At 38.6% G+C, this 19,100-nt stretch overlaps 1 protein-coding gene across 1 annotated transcript in view; it reads right to left on the minus strand.

Annotated features, from left to right (window-relative positions):
- Sumf1 (sulfatase modifying factor 1) overlaps window positions 1-19,100 on the minus strand; it is a 74,582-nt gene that overhangs the window by 27,619 nt on the left and 27,863 nt on the right. Inside the window, exons 4-7 of the mRNA XM_010608724.1 lie at window positions 15,794-15,876; window positions 14,171-14,293; window positions 13,208-13,322; window positions 7,421-7,534 (exon numbers count right to left, since the gene is read on the minus strand). Of these exons, the coding sequence (XP_010607026.1) occupies window positions 7,421-7,534; window positions 13,208-13,322; window positions 14,171-14,293; window positions 15,794-15,876 (435 nt within the window). The remainder of the gene's footprint in view (window positions 1-7,420; window positions 7,535-13,207; window positions 13,323-14,170; window positions 14,294-15,793; window positions 15,877-19,100) is intronic.

Here is a 19,100-nt window from a genome sequence, read left to right on the forward strand (position 1 = left end):
AAAAAAAAAAAAAAAAAAAAAAAAAAAAAAAAAAAAATCAACCTATCTAGAGGGGTGCCAGATATCAAGAGTTGGGAAGGAGTAAAGAAGGAAGTCTGAAAGTTAAGCTCAGGTAGAAGTCTGGATGTCAATATAGTGCTAAGCTGTCTATTCATCCTTCAAACCACACCAAGACAGGAAATAAAAACCCCAAGCAATCGAACCAAAATGGAGGCCTAGTCCACCTAAAATTCACAAAATCCTCCTCCTCTGCCCAGGAAAAACTATTTAGACTTGTCCTGTGATCTGTGGACATAACTAAGCAAGCCAACAGACAGGCTCTGCAAGCCCCTCCCCTTGCCCCAAAGCCCTTTCCAAGTAAAGAAGGAATAAACCACCTGCGAAAAGAAGCCATAAGCCTGGTCTTTGGTTCTGGCTTCCCATGCATCAGTGGAGCAAAACAGCCTATTACTATGGAAATGATAAGGAATAGTAATTAGGAATTATATTCAAACTCCACTAGCACAGAGCAAGTACCCAATAAATGAAAGGGAAAAAACTTCAGGTCTATTAATCAAGAGGTAGTGGTGAAGGGGAAAGGATTTTCAAAAAGGAAATGTTCCAAGTAAGAGGTATTTGGAAATAATAATTAGCTCTCACTTACTGAGTACTTACGAAGGGCAGGCACAGTGCTAAGTGCTTTAATCTCTCTTTTTAATATGCAGAACAGCCCATGTTGTTGGATTTCATTTTTCTCCTTATTTTATGGATGAGGACACAGAATCAAAGGACTTTACCCTCTTATCCCAAAGTCACCAAGCTATCATTTGCAGAACAGTAGACCTAGGACTTAATCATTTGAAGAGCTTGTTACTCTCAACTGTGGCTTCTTCCATGACTGCCAGCTTTCCAAACAGGGCAGTTGCCCAGATTTCCTACAACCTAAGAAGGGCTTGGTACATGCTTAGCACAATTTACCAGTGAAGTACTAAGCCTGACCTGGCAAGATGACTCACCTAAGGCCCTGTGATATTTTAAAGCTACATCACAGATGGAAACAAGGCTACTAACCTCTCTTTCATCATTTAAGCAGGGTCGGTCATGCTGTGCAGCCAGGAGAACTTTACTGAGAACCACAAATAGCCCCATTAGCAAATTCTCTGCTCTTTCCATTTAATGTTTGTTGTAACTCCAACCCATTATGCTGACCTTCTGCCACCTCAGTCATGGAGCATATGGCTTTCCCTTCCCAAGAAGGTGATACACTGTGAAAAAAATACCTAATAAAAACCCTTTTATTGTGCATGCTGAAGTAAGGAAAATAATTTGCAAGTCACTCTCCAAACCTCCTAGCAGGTTAAAACAGAAATTCTACAAACAGTTGTAATTCCCCCAAAAGGAGGGGAAATATGCTGTAGAAAAGTGAGAACAAGTGTGTGCACACATAGATCCCTCTTGCTTTTACTCTTCCTCTGAGCACAGCAAAGGCACTGGGCTTTAGAACTGAAGGGTAAGCAGAAGACAGCAATGGCTCCAGATACTGAAGGGTAGGTACTGACTTTAAAAAACTGAACAGTGGAGAAAGAAAGAAAAAAAAAAAAAAAAAAAAAAAAGAAAACAGTGGAGAAAATCCATTCTCAGTTTATCTTTAATTTCTCAAAAGGTTGGGTCCAGGTGGGTGTGGTGGCACAAGTATATAAGCTCAGGCTTCTGAGAGGATTACAAGTTTGAGCCCAGCCTGGGCAACTTAGACCCCGTTTCAAAAAAACAAACAAAAAACAACAACAACAACAACAAAAAAAAACAGAACTGGCAGTGTAACTCAGTGCAAAGCCCCTGAGTTTAATCCTTAACACTGGAGGGCGGGGGGAATCAGGCCTCTCTTCATCTTTGTATCCCACTGACCTAGCAGAGTAACCTGGCAGTTGCTGATATCTTCCTTAGGGCACCTCCTTGAGAAGCCTCTCATTGGCAGAGAGCACAGTTCATGGAGGCTCCTCCTCCTTCATACCCACAACATGTCTTACCATGATGGATCCTGATTCTTCTTCTCAGTAGCCAACCTTTCCCCCAGAAGAACTTCTTAAACGTGGAGACTGCCTCATGCATCCCTATATCCTGCAGAGCAGGTACTAGCCCACTACTGAGTAAGTACTCAATAAATGCGAGCTGACTGTAGTGCTCTATGGCTGTGTCATGAGTTCTGTCCCACAGTGCATCAGTGCCTTAAAAATAGCCAAATACATGGCAGAAATCAGAGAAGGTGGGCTGACAGCTCCCTTTATCAGTTCTACACTACATAAAATAATGTGAGCAAAGCACACACTTCCAAAATGTCCAGAGCTATGCAATCCCTTGCATAAATTCAAATGAGAGAAGTGAAACAGAATCTCTGGTTAAAATTTGGCAAGCAGCAGGAATTCATTCAGAGGAAGACCATACTTTGGAAAACTTTGTTTCCATCAGACTCTAACGAGCCAGGATGCATGAGCAAGATTTTCCTAAGGGTGACAATATGATGAGCCAACAAAAGGTAAAAGGAGGAGGAATATCAAGCAATCATTATTTATAAATATTATTTACTTCCATTTTGCTTCCATAGGCCAACCTTCCTCATTAACTTTTCTCATAGAGGTGTGTGATACTCCAATGAGATAGCCAAAATGTAACATAAAGAAAACAGCAAACGACAACAGTATTTTTGAAATACACAGATATAAAGTATTTTCACATATATTAACAAATTTAATTTCAAAACAATTTCATCAGATCAGAATAATTATTCTCAATTACAGATAAAGCTTAAATTTAAAAATATTCCTTTAAACTGGACATGGTGACACATGCCTACAATCTCAGCTACCTGGAAGGCTGAGGTAAGAGGATAGCAAGTGCAAGGCCAGTACTGGAAACTCAGACTCTGTCTCAAACAGAAAAGGAAAAAATAGTCAATCAAAACAGTAAAGAGCTGGGGGTGTAGCAACTGGGAGAATACTTGTCTAGTGTATGGGAGGCCCTAGGTTTAATCTCCAGCATGAAGGAAGGAAAGAAGGGAAGCAGGGAGGAAAGGTAGAAGGAGGGAGGGAGGGAAGAAGGGAGAAGGAATGGAGGGAGGAAGGGAAGAAGAGAAAGATTGCTTTCAGTCAGAGAGCTATACTCCAGATTACTTTGGCTAATTCCAAGATTCATTTTCCTGAGAAAGAAAAGCCACCTAAATACAATTATGTTCCTTTTAGAATGGGAAAAATGTACATTACTCTATCTTATCACATCATTAACTGAGCTATTCAGCATGGCCCCTGGGTACTAACAATCAATAGGCAGGTGTGAGAAATGAGAATATTAAATAAGTTCTGTCTTTTTATTTTTATTGAAAACATTACAGACTACCACAGATTAACATGGGTTACAGACTCAGAAAACTGAAAAGGAAAGAAACACTAAATTAAGTCGATAGATAATGCATGTGTATCTACATATCTAGATATATCTAGATAGATATATAGATATAAAGATACATTCAGAGAGAGACAGACAGACAGATATAGGTAGCTGGTAAGAATCAGTCATGATAGCACATATGTGTAATTTGTGTACTTGGGAGGCTGTGGCAGAACAATCACAAGTTCAGTGATTTGTGTTTCTATACATGATCGTCCAGCTTTGGCAACTCTAGGAGACCCTGTCTCAAAATTTAAAAAAGGACTGCGAATATAGCTCAGTGGCAGAGAACTTACCTAGCATGCACGGCCAAACACGTAAATATATTGTGTGTGTGTGTGTGTGTGTGTGTGTGTGTGTGTGTGTGTGTGTGTGTGAGACATAATGGCCACACACAAGTTTGGGTCTGTGTAGAAGAAAGTGATGCCACCTTTACTACACTATACTATATGCATCTCCAGAGAACACACACATAGCCTCCTAAAACCAAACCAGCCCTTACTTTTTACGGCCAAATACCTCATCCTTTCTTAGGGCTTTGTGTACAGAACACACAAGGGATGTTTCTATGACCTGCTTTTACTATAAATGACTGCCCAACAAAATAAAAGTTAATGATTAACTTTTACTCCCTGGAAGTCACTGAGTAAGAAAAAGATATTTCCTAAATAGCCACTGCATAGAGAGAACTTATTTTTCCCAACCTCTCCAAAGAAGCTTTAAAATGATTTGCCATTACGAGTTGCTCTTGGAGCAAACACGTCAGTTCCTGGGTGGAAATGTTTCCTAATCATGTAGATTATTTTGGGTCAAAACTTTTCCTGAGAATGTCTGCTTCTAACCAGCCTTTGCTTCTGAAACATCTGGAGTGTGGATAGTGACTAAATTGCCCCATTTTATGTGTCTAGAAACAGCATTATTATAAGGTAAGAGATTATATGCTAGGCTCTTTGCTAAGTATTAGAGGCATACAGGCCATTAGAGAAGAAAGGGAAATAAATTAAAATGTCAAAGATAAACAGGAATTAAGCAGATCAGATAAGAACTACTACAGCTATAAAGAATTACAAAGCTCAAATGCAAAGTGGAAGCCTGAAAAGGTGAACCTGTTTTCCCTACAGTGTGATTTAAATGGCCACAGTTGCTAAATAGAACTTTCAACAGACTTATGCTTAAAGAAACAAAAAATTGCAGTTTAAGGTGCTCTTAAGGATGAAAAATCATGGTAAAAGCCCTAGTCTTCTGGTTAGCACCCTAGAGAGCTATAGAATCAATCAGAAATAGGAATAGTCAAAAAAAAAAAAAAAAAAAAAAAAAAAAAAAAAAAAAAAAAAAAAAGAAAAAAGAAAAAAGAAAGAAACAGGACTAGTCCTCACAGGGCCTAAAGATCAGCTTCAGATAATCTCAATTCTTAACTGAATTAACCTAAAATGAAACAACTTTCCAGAAGCAAACATAAATACTCTGGAGAAAGATCACATTACTTAGATCTCAAATAATCTCTACGATTTTTAACATAAAATGTCTAGTATTGAATCAAAAATAGGCACGTGAGAATACAAGATATGACCAAAAACCAGGAACAAATGAAACAGAAATAGAAAAATCAGGTGTTCATTCTCAGATACAGACATTAAAATATGATCCCCCAAAAAGAAAATCCTCAATGAAATAGCGCTATACATGACCAGAGCAGCTGAAACTGAAAATACTGACAATATCCAGGGTTCACAAGGTTTTTGTTATTTATCTTAAGCTAAAAGGAGAGGTAAATATAATAAAATGTTAACACATCTTAACTCTCCATGTTAAATACATATGAATGTGTTATAAATTCTTTTCTGTAATCTCATTTTTGTGATACTTCATAATTAAATGTTTAAAAAAGAAGAAATAGGCATGGCTAGAAGCGATATCAGCAAGAACTAAATTATTTTAACCTTCAGAAATCATATTCAAGATTGTGGAGACAATATGAAGCCACTCAAGGATCTTAAACAGGGAAGTAACAGCACTGGGTTTGTTCTTTATACAGGTCATTCTAGTTGCAAAATAACAGAGTGAAGTAAGGTAGCCCAACTGAGAGGCTGATGCACTAAGCCAAAGAAAAGATGATAATAATTCATCCACTATAAATGAAGAAAAGTTGTAAAGATCTGAACAACAAAGTGAATTTTCCTTGGATTTCAAATGGTTGGATTTTAACCCAATCAAATCAGAAAGCAAATGAGGTCTCTGTGACAAAGATAAATCTTAAATGGGAACAATTTCAGTAGAGCAAAGGTGATATGAAGGGGAGATCTTAGGCGTGGTAAAATGAAAAATCTGATTTTTTTTCTGTGAATCCTTAAAAGAATGCAGCAGTTACAAAACTGAAAGCTAATAAGCACTGAGCTCAATACCAGATGGTCAGATAGATATATTCACAAGGTGCCAGAATTCTGAAGCCTTGTGCATACCCTTCCAAACATGAAGATGCTTTTGTCAGAGAGAAAAAAATTCTATTTCTGTTTCTGACAGCAAATGCCAAGTCACATCATGCCAGTAAGGAACGACAATGACAAACTCACCAAGAATTTCACAACCTTATTCTCATTCAGAAAGACAGGTTGTCTTTGACCACTACGTCCACAGCCTTGCCAGAAAGTAAAGGAAAATGAAAGAGAATGACAGTTTCTGAAAAACTCAGCTGTTTCATCTGCACGCAAAAAAGTAGATGTGTTTCTAGACTATTCATGAACAGCCCACGTGTTTCTGTGAAGACAAATTAAGCATATCAAACAGAAACTTATCTGCACTTTCTGAAAAATGGCCTTAGGCACAAGTCTGACAAGTTCTTCAATTACTCTGAGTTGTCTAACCCTCCAATGAGATGAGACTGAGGAATGAATTTTCTTTATCATTATCTTCTGTGCCTTTGTAAAAGGTTAAAATTTTGAATCAAGCACAGTGAGTTTCCAGTATAGCTAGTTTTAGTATCATTCTTTGGCCTGACTTATAAATGTCTAGTTTGTTAGAAATGGGATTTTTATATACTTGTCCCCAGTCTGTTTACATACCAAAAAATATTCAGAGATTTTGTTTTTTAAAGGCACACTTTTAAACATATGCTCATCTGGTGTCTCAATTTCTATATATTTTAAAAGGCAAGTTTGTTTTTATAGGCAGGGCAATAAACTAGTTTCACTCAATATTCCTTACATACCAAAATAAGTACAACTTAAATAAAGTTGCCTACTATTCCCAACATACATGATGCATTAGCCTGTCACACAAAGAGGTTTAAGAAAGAATCATTAAGTAACTCAATGTCTTGACTCAAATTTTACTCAAGAGCTGAGCATGATGGCGCACACCTGTAATACCAACACTTGGGAGACTGAGGCAGGAGGATCGCTGTGAGTTCGAGACCAGCCTGGGCTACATAGTGAGTTCCAGGTCAGTCTCAACTACATAGTGAGACCCTCTCTCAAAAAACTATTTAAAAAAATTTTTTTTTTACTCAAGAAAAGTGTTTGTTCTTGTTTTCTTGGAATAACACTGCTGAAACAAAATTTCAAAATTCAGGCAACTAGTTACACAAAAAATACTACCTAGCAGATCTTAATAATTACCCTAAAATATTAATAAATTTTGCACGTTTATATGTCACACTTTGATCAAAGTTTTTATGGCATTGAGTATAATTTATAAAGCTATAGGCAGATTCTCCCTCATGGTTATTACTATTATGATCCAGCTGCACATAAAATGTTCATAAAGGCTGGGGTTGGAGCTCAGTGGTACAGTGTGTGCCTAGCACATGTGAGGCTCTGGGTTCAGCTCCTCCCCCACATAAAACGCTCCCACAATACTCGTAAGTTTAAAATGAGACATGGGCTTAACATTCCCTTGGGGAAATGCACAATTAGCATCAAGAGAAACACATGAAGTTCTTGCTCTAGTCTGCCCATGGGACAGATGATATTCCAAGATACATGCCTGCAAGAATGATACTCACTGGATTGAGCGTTTCCTCAACCGAATGATAAACAGTCCACCAGTCTGAAGTCCACTCCCACACATTCCCCACTATGTTGTACAAGCCATAACCATTGGGAGGAAAGGCATCAACCTACAGAGAAAGAAATGAAAAATACTGTCAAACTACTCATCATGTTTTAAAAATCTCTTTGGTGCATAAATGCACTAAGAGCTATAATTTCAGAGTATGAATATTACTTTTCATTGCAACCGTCAAAATATAATTTGGCCAACACAGAAGCAAAGAAAGAGGCTTTTTGTTTGGCTTTGAGCTCTCAACACTAAAAGTTTACATTAAATCATGAAAACCAGTGAAATTATTTCTAATGGAGTGACTAATACTAACTATAAGTCAAATCTGTATTACATTCAGTGTATTTGCATAGGGTTGGATGATATTTCGACCTTCAAGGTCATGAACAAGACCTTGTCATCATAGCTCAGTGTTGCTGGCCACACGATGTCTTTCAGCACTGAGGGACCCTGACACCAATTCTCACCTCCCCACTGGCTCCCCGCAACTCTCCATTTTATCTTTAAGTCTCATTTACTATCATTTAAAAAAAACTGAGAGGACTTATTTTTATAAGGAAAATGTGCACTCATTACCAAGGGCATCCATCATAAAGAACTTGCAACCTCTGAAATCTAGATGCCTGAAGCAAATTATATATTCACCAAAGAATTAACACCACATTTCAAACGCAGGTTGGACAGCATCACATAACACTGTCACAGACTCAGCACCAAAGCATAGTTTCTATAAAGGACAAGAGAAAATAATTTAACAGAATAATAGTAAATCCAAATAAATTTGCTAGTTTTATACTAGTTTTATGACTTAAAATTTCTTCCAATCTTTTTTTAATGATAATTTTCAAACATAAAGAAAACTTCATTTTTGAATGGGAAAAAAAAATCAAGTTTTCCTTGGAGGTTTTGTTTTTTTTTTAATCTTTTGGGATATCCGTGCCTTTTCCATACTAACAAAGCAATTGAGCTAAGAATGAATAAACTAACATTCATTTTATGTGGCTTCAGATGGTTGCGCATCTATACATGAATAAAGAAGCATCTGCTGCTTAAGCAATTCTGAGAATTTCAATCAAAATTAGTAAGCTACCCTGAAAAGAACAATCTAGATAAGTTAGAAGGGTGAAAAATTCCATCATTCCAGTTGCACAATCAGCATTCATTATGGAACCACGAGTGCCTAGTTCACTCAGTAATTCCATGCACAGCAACTGAAGGCAAAAAGGGCTCAATGACAAATAAGACCTCCAAGAGTTTGGGAAAAATAAAGAAAATGATAACAACAACAACAAAAAAAAAACAAGCTAAAAATCCAGTCCTACAGGTCAGAATGGGATGCAAAGAAAATTCACAGAAATTCCAAGTGTGAGAAATTTCTGATGAAAGTTACTCTCTACAAGTAGTGCTATCTGAGCAGACACTGAAACAGAGGTCTGAGTTCCGAGGTTAAGAGAGACCAAAATGAGGAGAGGCCAAAGCATCAGTTATTTTTTCAAGAATTTGGAGCTGATCAGAAAGAGCACAGTAGAATAGGTGGAAGGAGGAAGAATGAAAAGAGGATATTCATTTCCTTCCAGGAGAGAAAGGAAGAAGCCAGAGGAGCTAGAGCAATTAAAAAACAGTGGTTAAGGCTGTAGCTCAGCTCAGTGTTGGAGTACAGTACTTGCCTAGAGCCCTAGTACCACCAAAAAAAAGAGACAAGAAACATTCCATTCAGGAGGCATGAATAATTTCTCATGTTCCTAGAAAATATAAGTAGAGATGCCCTCAGGAATCATCCTGAGATCCCATCTGTATACAAACCTTTAGCAGCTAACATTACGCAAGTTAACAATGAATGCTATTAGTCCATTAATAGGCAATAATAGTGCTTACTGAAAGGTTTAAGGTTTCTTTCCTTTTTTGTGGGGGAGGGTACTGGGGATCTAACTCAGGACCTTGTGCTTGCAAGGCAGGCAGAAGAACCACTGAGCTAAATCCCTGGCCCAAGATTTCTCTCTTTAAATAATTTGATGCTTTAAAAAGGTAAAATCTGGAGGTCAATATGCCCTAAATTACTATATGTGAAAAAGCTGAAAATTTTAACTGTTTATGGTTAAATTAACAACACAAACCAAAGCTTCCTCCCATCAACCTCAAAAGAAAACAAATGTAATAGACAAATTCTTCTAACATTCATGTGAATGAGCTGATGTGCACCACAGTAGGTCCAAAATGAATCGATAATGATGTAACTGTAGCCTAGTAATATAAATTCAATTCTTTGGGCTCACAATGGTCAAAATTCTTTGCTAGGTATCAAGTAGCAACTAAAGTAATAAAATGTATAAAAATGTCATGCAAGAGAGCTATTTCACTACAGTCCATCCCATCATTAAATCCCTCTTGACTGCCCTGATGTATGTGGACCTACAGCACAGCTCAGGTGAACATAAGATGGTCCTGTGTGTGAGCAACCTCAATTAAAAGCTAGAGAATTCATTAAGTCTCATTCCAGACACAGGTGGGAGTCATCTCTCTGCGGCAAGCTTGCCTTCTTCTCTAGTCTGGTTTCTCAAATTGGTTCTTTCAGAGCTCCTCGTAACTGTTCTAATTTTATCTTGGTAACTTCCATGACAACTTCTGCAGGTAAGTTTTGAGGACATCTGATGAACTCATCACATGTTCCAACTCTAAACATCTGGAGAGTGTCTTTCTCTCGTACTGAGCTTTGTGTTATCTGCAAAGCATATTGACATGATGAGAAAATGGCTCTGTAGTCCTTGGAAGCTCATCTAATTAAATAGAGATAAAAAATTCTGTTAAGAGTAAGCACTGAAAATATGTATAAAGCATATAGTCTTTTACTAAAACTAACAGGTGTTTAAATCATTTGTTTGATTCATCAAAAACAGGTGCCATAAGATTTGTTCAAATAGGGCCATAACCTGTCCTTTTGAAATGGAGTTCAACCATCTCTCAGAACCAACTGCTCCTGCTCAACTGCTGGTCCCATGGACAATTTTGCCCTTTGGCCTTCAAAAGCCTCATTTACATAGTGTTACTATGACGACTGAGCTACACAGTTCCGCCTAGTCCCATGCTCTTGGCCTCATGATTTGCTGCAGCTGCCTTGCTTGTCATAGCTCACCATCCATGAGAGGGATCCAGGCTGCTAAGGCTCTAGATCAGTGACAGCACTTTTAGAGCTTTCAATGATAACAAACAGCTGGCTGCAGCACCTGTGCCATAGGTTCACCACTACTGCACTACAGGATCAGGTATGAGTTTGACAGTCCAGTGCCATCCATTTTCAGGATTAGGTGGCACCCACAGGTTAGCAGATTCCCACTCTGGTGGCCACTACCACACTGTCTGTGGCAACTAGTCTTTCCTGGGATCTAAAGAGTATCTGCATCAGGCACTCCTAGTGACATTTTGTTCATCTTACAGCTTCCCTCGGGCTGGCCAAAGTGGAACACTACACACTCTCATTCCACACCATACTCCATATCAGCAAGCTGGGCTTCTCATCCATTTAAAGCCTAGGGAAAGGCTGAGACTGTTTTCCTCCCCAAGACCTGTGCTCATCTACTTTTACTGAACGAAACTATATGACTGCAAGAACAGCAGCTATTCTGAAGAAAACCTGGGAGGAACCAACTACCAAATGGTTCGATTAGTCTTTTGCCTCTGTTGAATAATGCATCCATTTCACATGGGTTTGTATTGGTTTATGCATAGCTCCCATATAAGGAATTCAATGCAAATATAAATGCACTCATAAACTTATTTAGGAGCTAACGTTCTCCCACTATTTTTTATATTTAATTCTATTCCAAAAACTATAATGTTTTAACTATGAAAGTTCAAACTAAGTTTCAATTTCTGGTAGGTCAAGTGCCTCCTTGCTCTTCATCCTCTCCAAAAATTTCTTGGTCTTTTACTTGTTTAGCTGTTCAGCTGAAACAATGTAATCATTTGGTAACATTCCAAGCAATGTATGTACTTCACACTTACAAACAGATTTTGGAAGAAGTATTTCTGTGTGAAACAAAAATACGAATGTTTTAAAAATCACAACTGTTTGAAAGATTGTTGAAAGGAAATGACTCTCCATAACAGCAAACCCAGTAAAGAGTTATTTGCCCAAAAGATTTGTTTTCTCACTATGTTATAAGAAAGTGAAAATGTTTTTGCTATGAATGATGTTGTTCCTTTCAAAATTAATGCTGAAATTTAATAAAAAATATAACTATTAAAAAGCAACCTTTAGGAAGTGATTAAAAGCTAATTAATGGGACACACCCTTATAAAAGGACTTGAGGCTGAAGAGAGTGTTCTCTTGCCCTTCTGCCTCCCATCATGTAAAAACAAAACAATCTTCCCCTCCCAAGGATGCAGCCAACATTGATCCTGCCAGTGTCTTGATCTTGGACTCACCAACCTCCAGAACTACGGGAAGTAAATTTTTGTTTGTAAATTACCTAGTCTTGGTATTTTGTAATAGTAGCACAAACAGATTAAGACATCTTTTAAACAGGGCTTCATTAGTGTATGATTATGCCAGGAAAACAGTATTGAAAAAAGAGCTCTTATATGCCAAAAAAGGGAAACATGCCACAGACATTCTAGAAAACAACTCAACCATATGTCTGAAACTCTTACCAAGAAAGTTTTGCAGGTCTTGTTGATCAAGCATGTACTTAGCCATGCACAAGACACTGGGTTCAGTGCCCAGCACCAAAAACAAAACCAAAAAAAAAAAAAGAAAGAAAATTGTCTAACCTTTCACTGCTGAGTATCTATCCTAATATAATTCAGATATAGCTCAATATTTATGTGTAAAATGCTCATTGCTGTGCTGTTTAGCTCCCACAAAATACTTAATTTAAGTCTGTAACCATCAGCAGTAAGTAAATTAGAAATTATTCACACAATGGGTTATTCAGCTGCTGAAAGACCACATATTCGTGATATACTGTTAATGACAGATAAAATGTTCCCAATATTACATAGTGAAAAAGTAAGATTTCAAAAACTGTATCCCGTGTGATCCAAATGTTAATTTAAAAAAGAAACATATACACCAGAAATACATGTACTGGCAAATAGTGTAGTCAAAAGAGAGAGCTTTGGAAACAAACCAACATGGTTCAAGTGCCAGCTGTGCCACTTTCCTGCTGTATAACGCTGGACAAGTTAGTTAACCACTGTGTGCCTCAGAGTGCTCATCTAGAAAACGGGGAGCACAGTCTACCTTACAGACTTGAATGGATAATAAATAATGCATGCATATAGTTTAACACCATGCCTGGCACACCGCAAGCCCTTAATGCCTAGAGTTGCCTCAGTTCATGAACTTAATTCTTTCCACATGGAACAAATTTTACAACCAGAAATTTAAATCTGTGAACATACTATTCTGTACTAGCCACCATCATCATCATCATCAACACAAAGAATGAATGGGACAAAAATGCACCAAAATGCTAGCAAGGATTATCCCTGGACAGAGATTATCCCTGGATGTCCAAGGATACAGTATCAGGTCAGTTTAACTTCTCCTTTATAGTGGTCTTGTTTGTTTAAAATTTCTACAGCATGTATTACGGAATCAGGAAGAAAAATTCATCAGAGATGAATTGCCCCTTTTGACGGGATAGGTGCAGTAAGGGAGGCACATGCTAGTGAGGAAGTGAGTGATTCTCTCGCCCCTTCTCTTCCCTTCATCAGAATACTCAGTACTCACTGGTGCTGTTCCTTGGAAGCCATCCTCTCCAGTGTTGGTCACAGGGAACTCACCCTGCCAGAGGTTGGCATAATGTTGGTCTTTTGGCTGCAGTTTGTTGCCCCAGGGGAAAAGTCTGTCAGGAGAGACATTGACATCAGCTCACCAAATAAGCACAGGCTTCTGCATTAAAGTTGAAGAGGAAGACAAGGAAAGAAAGAACTACTCTCATTTGTGCTGAATAAGCCTTTTTAAAATATATAAATAAAGATTTTAATCAAGATTTTTAAAAATGTCCTTATAACAGCTCATGTCAAGTTTACAACCTCAAGTTTATCCAAGTACTCAAAGGGCCTGAGATAAATCACGTCACTAAAAGAAGGGCGTACAGAAAGCGGAGCAAGCAGGCAACATTCGGGACTTATTTGGAAGAGTGATCAGGCACTGTTACACCACACTTTTTTACAAAGCCTTAGCTATTTTAAGGAGCTTTTCCTAGAAGATGTGACCCAAACATAAGTTTTCTGTCTTATAGCTCTGGAAGGACAGAAACTTTACTGCTTTAGAAGATGCCTAAAATAAGAAAATGCTAAAAGCAAGGTAGCCTGCCAGGAAGTTCTAAGGAGTTGTATGTAACATGGTGGAGCTGAGGTTCTAGGACCTGCTTTGGGGCTGCAGGGAGCCCACTGGGCCCAACACCTGGCTTTAGGGGCTATAAAGAGATGGAGACTCACTCACAAGTATCACCTAAATAATCTCATGAGCAAGAGGAAACCCTAATAAGGACAAGGGCTGTTGTTCTTTTCTGTTTGTTTTTTGTTTTTGGTACCGGATATCAAACTCAGGACCTTGTGCTTGCGAGATAGGTAGCAGAACCACTGACCTAAATCCCCGGCCCCAAGGGCTGTTGTTTTAAATCAACTTTCTAACAAAGCAAGTTCCACAGTTAGAAAGAAAAAAAGGTCACTATACTGTGGACAGGACCTATTCTGCAGGCCTCCTCGGCAGCTGTATTCCCACTCAGCCTCTGTGGGAAGCCGTTTTTCTGCCCATGTGCAGTAGGCAACAGCATCATTCCAGGAGACATGGAGCACTGGATGATCTGGCCTGGGGAGAAGCAAGAGCAGTCAGAAGAGGCACCAATCAGACAGGAAATAGGAGCTGGCTCTGGGAAAGCACTCATAATCATCCTCAGTGCAATCAGTGAAACCAGCTGGTCCTGGTCCTGAATTCACATCCCAGCCATGACACATCTGATCCCTCTCTCAAGGTCTAGTCTCCCAAATGGATTGCCATTCCTCTTGGAACTAGACATGGCATTTATTTACTGAGCAAGTTTCGGTTCTCACAGAATTTTATGAGTCAGTATTTTTCTTAAGGGATGGGCAAGGTAAGGTAACTTGGATTAAATTTCCTTTTCATTCTAAGTGCACTACACAATCCTAGCCCATTCCTCATACATCGCTGAATTCCTTAAGTAATTACACTAAGGTTTTCATGCTTTCCACAAACATTTACTGAGTACCTATTAAGTGCTAGTCACTATTTCCAGCACTGATAAGAGATGCACTTTTCCCAGAAGACTGACTCAGCCAGTATTTGCTGCATGAACTGAAAAATAGGCTGGGGATGCAGCTCCTAGTAGCTAACTGGGTTCAATCCCTAGCACCACAAAGAAGAAAAGAAAAAAATCCCCCTTGGGTTCTCCTATCCCGCTTTGTTTTTATTTGATTCTTCTCTACTGCTAAATTCAGGAGAGAAGATATGAATTAGGAGGCTAAAGAGGCCCAGGCTTACTGAGGTGCCTAAGAAACCTGTAACTTTCTACTTCGCTGTCTATTTTCAGCACAGAGGTTGCTAATTCAGACGTTGAAAGATTTTTAACATTTGTCAACAGGCTAAATCCTTAAAGCCGAAGAACTCCATGTACTTCCAGCTCCCTGACCATAAGGGCAGTAACCTGAAAGGCTTCTAAAAATAGAGGCTTAAAATGCCATCTGAACAATGAGGTTAGGAGGGCAGTGTTCTTGGGCTACAGGGAGGCTGAGTCCTGACCCAAACCTTCCTTCATCTCCAGGGTTTAAAGTGCTCCTATATTTTTGCTTGAGATAATTACTTCCTCATCACCCTAGAGACTTGCTGACCGACTTGCTGCTCTGTAGATTTTTCAGTCAGGTGGTGGCTTCAAAGTGTGTCAGTCCAGGACTAAAGATCACATGAACCCTATACCCAAGGGCTGGGCCTCTACAGTGGCCACCTGGCAGGATACAACTACTTATCCACAAGATAGTCTTCATCACAGTAACCCACTTCTGAGACAAAAGAAATGGACAGAATGAAAAACATGTTGTGAGATTTATAATAGGGCTGTCAAAAGGGGGTCTGCAAGAGGAAACTCTGACAGCCAAATGAGAAAGGAAAAATGTTATTTATTAAAGACGTTCTGTGAGCTACAGTGTTAGATCTTTACATACATTATTTCCGGTCATTCCATTTTCCTACCACTCACAGTTTGGCACCCTTGCTATGTGTTTCACAACAAAGATAGCCACTGAGTTCTTTTTCTATTTTGAATGAAACATGTCCACAGGACACCACCAAACTCACCTGTGCTGAACAGTAGAATCAGGCCCCTCTGGGTGTCTCCAATTGGCGCCTTTAACAGGTAACCACCAAGGAGCAGCTGCAACCTCAAAACAATCCAGAGCAGGCTGTTAGCCACAGTGACTCCAGAGAAGCAATGGACACAGTATGTGCAGCAAAAATGAATAAATGAATAAATTTTAAAAATAAAAAAAATCTCTCTAGGTCTTCAGTTCCATTTGGGTTACCAAACATATACCTTTATCAAAAACAAAATGTATATGTAAAGAAATCTTCAACAACAACAACAAAAAAACATTAACTCCTATCATAAAGCAACACAGTGAACAAGTAAATACGTGTTTAACTGGTGTATATCTCCAAGAATTTTAAAAGATGCACTGTTTGCTAATCCTCTGTAATCTCTAACAAGAGACAGGTAGTACTCTTATTCAAAACATGGGGAAACAGTGTTAACTGTAAAATTAAGCACAGGGCTGAAGATGGTTAGAGAGCAAGCTGAAACAGAGAAAGAAAAGTATGTTTTTAAACGATTCTAGTTCGATTTCCAACTCAACATGGGCTATGTGACTCTGGATGAGTTCACTATTTGGCCCTTAAGAGCCTTCAACTGTGAAATGGGATTTGATTCACCTACCTCACCTAATTCAGAATCCAGGAAAGGTAAAATTGAAAGTGATCAAAAAGGTGTTTCTAGGAGCTTAAATTTTGCTTTATAGTTCTGTCAGCCAAAATAACAATGTGTCTCCTTTCAATGCATGGTTAAGATCTGAGTTTCTGCCGCCAGTCAAAATGAGATGTTCACAATGAGCCTTGGCACCACATTTAACCTCCAAAAGCCTGTTTTCTAATTTCTAGACACAGTAATCACATCTCCATGTCATTAGTACAAGCAGGAAATATAACATAAAGTTCAGGGATATACTCTTAGCAACTTGGGCTATGACTTAGGAGGTAGTCAGTAATAAAAAACAGTGTCACCGTGTATTGTTTCATGGCAGTCACAAGAAAACTCATAAAAATAATCATCACTGTGCCTAATACTAAAGAACAGAAGTTTACAGACTATTCTTCCAACAGAAATGAGAGCAGACACAAGGTTACCCCATGGCAATGCTACTCTCAGTCAACTGTTCCCTGTTAAGTGTGGCGGAGTGGAAGTGACAGGAGGCTGTGTCTCTGCTAACAATCACTGGAAACACTAAGCCTCACCCTTGTTCATTCTCTTTTTCCACCTGTTATTCATTTGTTTTCGCTTTCACACAATCAAAGCATTCAAAGTATTTCAATCAAAATTTAATGGAAAAAAACCAAAACAGTATTTTAACAAAAAGATATGTCTTTCAACAACACTACTATGCTGTGTGTTTACAGAGTAGAATTTACAGACCTAGTTACTTTCTGTACTTTCTGTTTCACTTGTGGCACTGCAGAAACTAATCTGGGGATGTTCTCCTCTCATTGGCCAGACTGCTTGATGTTTAGGCACCAGTGCCAAGTGGTACCCTCCATGTCAAGGGAAGATGTGCACAGAAAGGTGTGCATCCCACTCTTGTGTTTCAGGGGGCTCCTCAGATCACTCACCCAACCCAACTCTACCTCTAGCACTAAGCACCACCACCAGAAGACTGTAGTTCTTAAATTAAAAAAAAAAAAAAGGCAGGCCAGGGATTTAGCTCAGTGCTGTCACGCCTGCCTCACAAGCACCAGGTCATGAGTTCTACCCCCAATACTGAAACAAAACAAAACAAAACAAAAAAGGCTAAAATAGGTGAAAATGACAAAAAGTGGCAATATGTTAACCCTTGTTAAATTTGGCTCATACTAACGGGAAACTAAAATGTCTTTTTTTTGTTTTTTGGTACCGGGGATTGAACTCGGGTCCTTACACTTGCAAGGCAGGCCACCGATCCGCTGAGCTAAATCTCCAGCCCAAAATTTTTTTTTTTTTTTTTTTCTTCATTCCTTTTCATGTTTTGAAGTATTTCTTCACTAGTACTTTTCTTTAAAAACCCATGATTTATCCATTCTACTACTAATGGGCATTTGGGCATTTGCAGTTTGTCATTATTATGAATAGTGCTGCTTTTATGAAAATTATTCAAAGAGATTGTGGCTTTTGGTAAATATGCATATGCATTTCTGATCATGGTACACTATGGGGAGAAACTGCTGGATCAAAGGGTAAATATTCACCCAGCTTTAGAAGAGACAGCTGGAAATAAGATAGTGGCCAAAGTCCCCCAAGTTTCCTACCCCTCTTCAAAGAGGGGTTTCCAGAGGGTTGGTGTACATACAGAAAACCTGCAGCTCTATGGGCCTGTCAATCCATTCACTTTTCCCAACCTTTTCCTCTTAATTCAGACTGGCCACAAATTCTTACTGATTGCCCACTATATGCCAGGCACTAATTCCTGCAGGGAAATCTATAAGGTCCAGTAATCCTCGAGCATGACCTAAGGCGGTTGGTATACTGACAGGTTACTAATTATTTGTTTTATATACACTAACTTTTTTCACTTCATTTTCCTTCAAATATATCTCCAAAATTCAAATTGATGGGTCCAGATATTATCTTACATTCATCAGTGTTAAAGTTTCTGATTTCATCCCTCTCCTCATTTTCTGTCATTCTAGATATCTGCTTTTCATTTTTCCCAGTGTTTCTTTTCTGGAAATATTCACATTAGTTGAGCAATCTATCCAAGACAAACCACTGGTTTACAAGTCTTGAAGTCACAGAGCAATATGACAATCACCAATCTCAGCCACATGCACAAAGAAACAGAAAGAACACGCTGGCTAGAGCATGGAGAGGAGGACACCAAGATAAGAAATACTTCCTCAACCAAGGGCCACAACCCAGTTTTTTGGTCTAAAGTAGTAAGACCTAAAGCAAGTATGCAAAGATGTATGCATAGTATATCTACATATACCATAACACTGTTTCTAAATAAAAATACAAAATAACTCAATTTAATGTCCATCCACACAAAGGAATACTATACAAGTTATTTTCAAAATGCACTGAGATGCAGAAATATATACAAAGTATGTCATGAAAGTAAGCCCACATGTAAAGACATAGCACACATATTTGATTGCTTCTGTAAAACAGATGCAAAAGGATGTATGTTAAAATCATGAGAAGAAAAATGGGGAAGGAGCAGGAAAAGTAGGAAACTAATATACTGATAGAAGTAGGAGAGTAATATAGTGATTTAGAATGAGCATGTATCTTAACAGGCCTTCTCAGCCTTAGCACTAGTGACATTGTAGGCCATGTGAGTCCTTGCTCCTGGGGAGGCCT

Source organism: Fukomys damarensis, unplaced genomic scaffold (assembly GCF_012274545.1).
Source record: "Fukomys damarensis isolate Sample0158 unplaced genomic scaffold, DMR_v1.0_HiC HiC_scaffold_28, whole genome shotgun sequence".
Taxonomy (NCBI): Eukaryota; Metazoa; Chordata; class Mammalia; order Rodentia; family Bathyergidae; genus Fukomys; species Fukomys damarensis.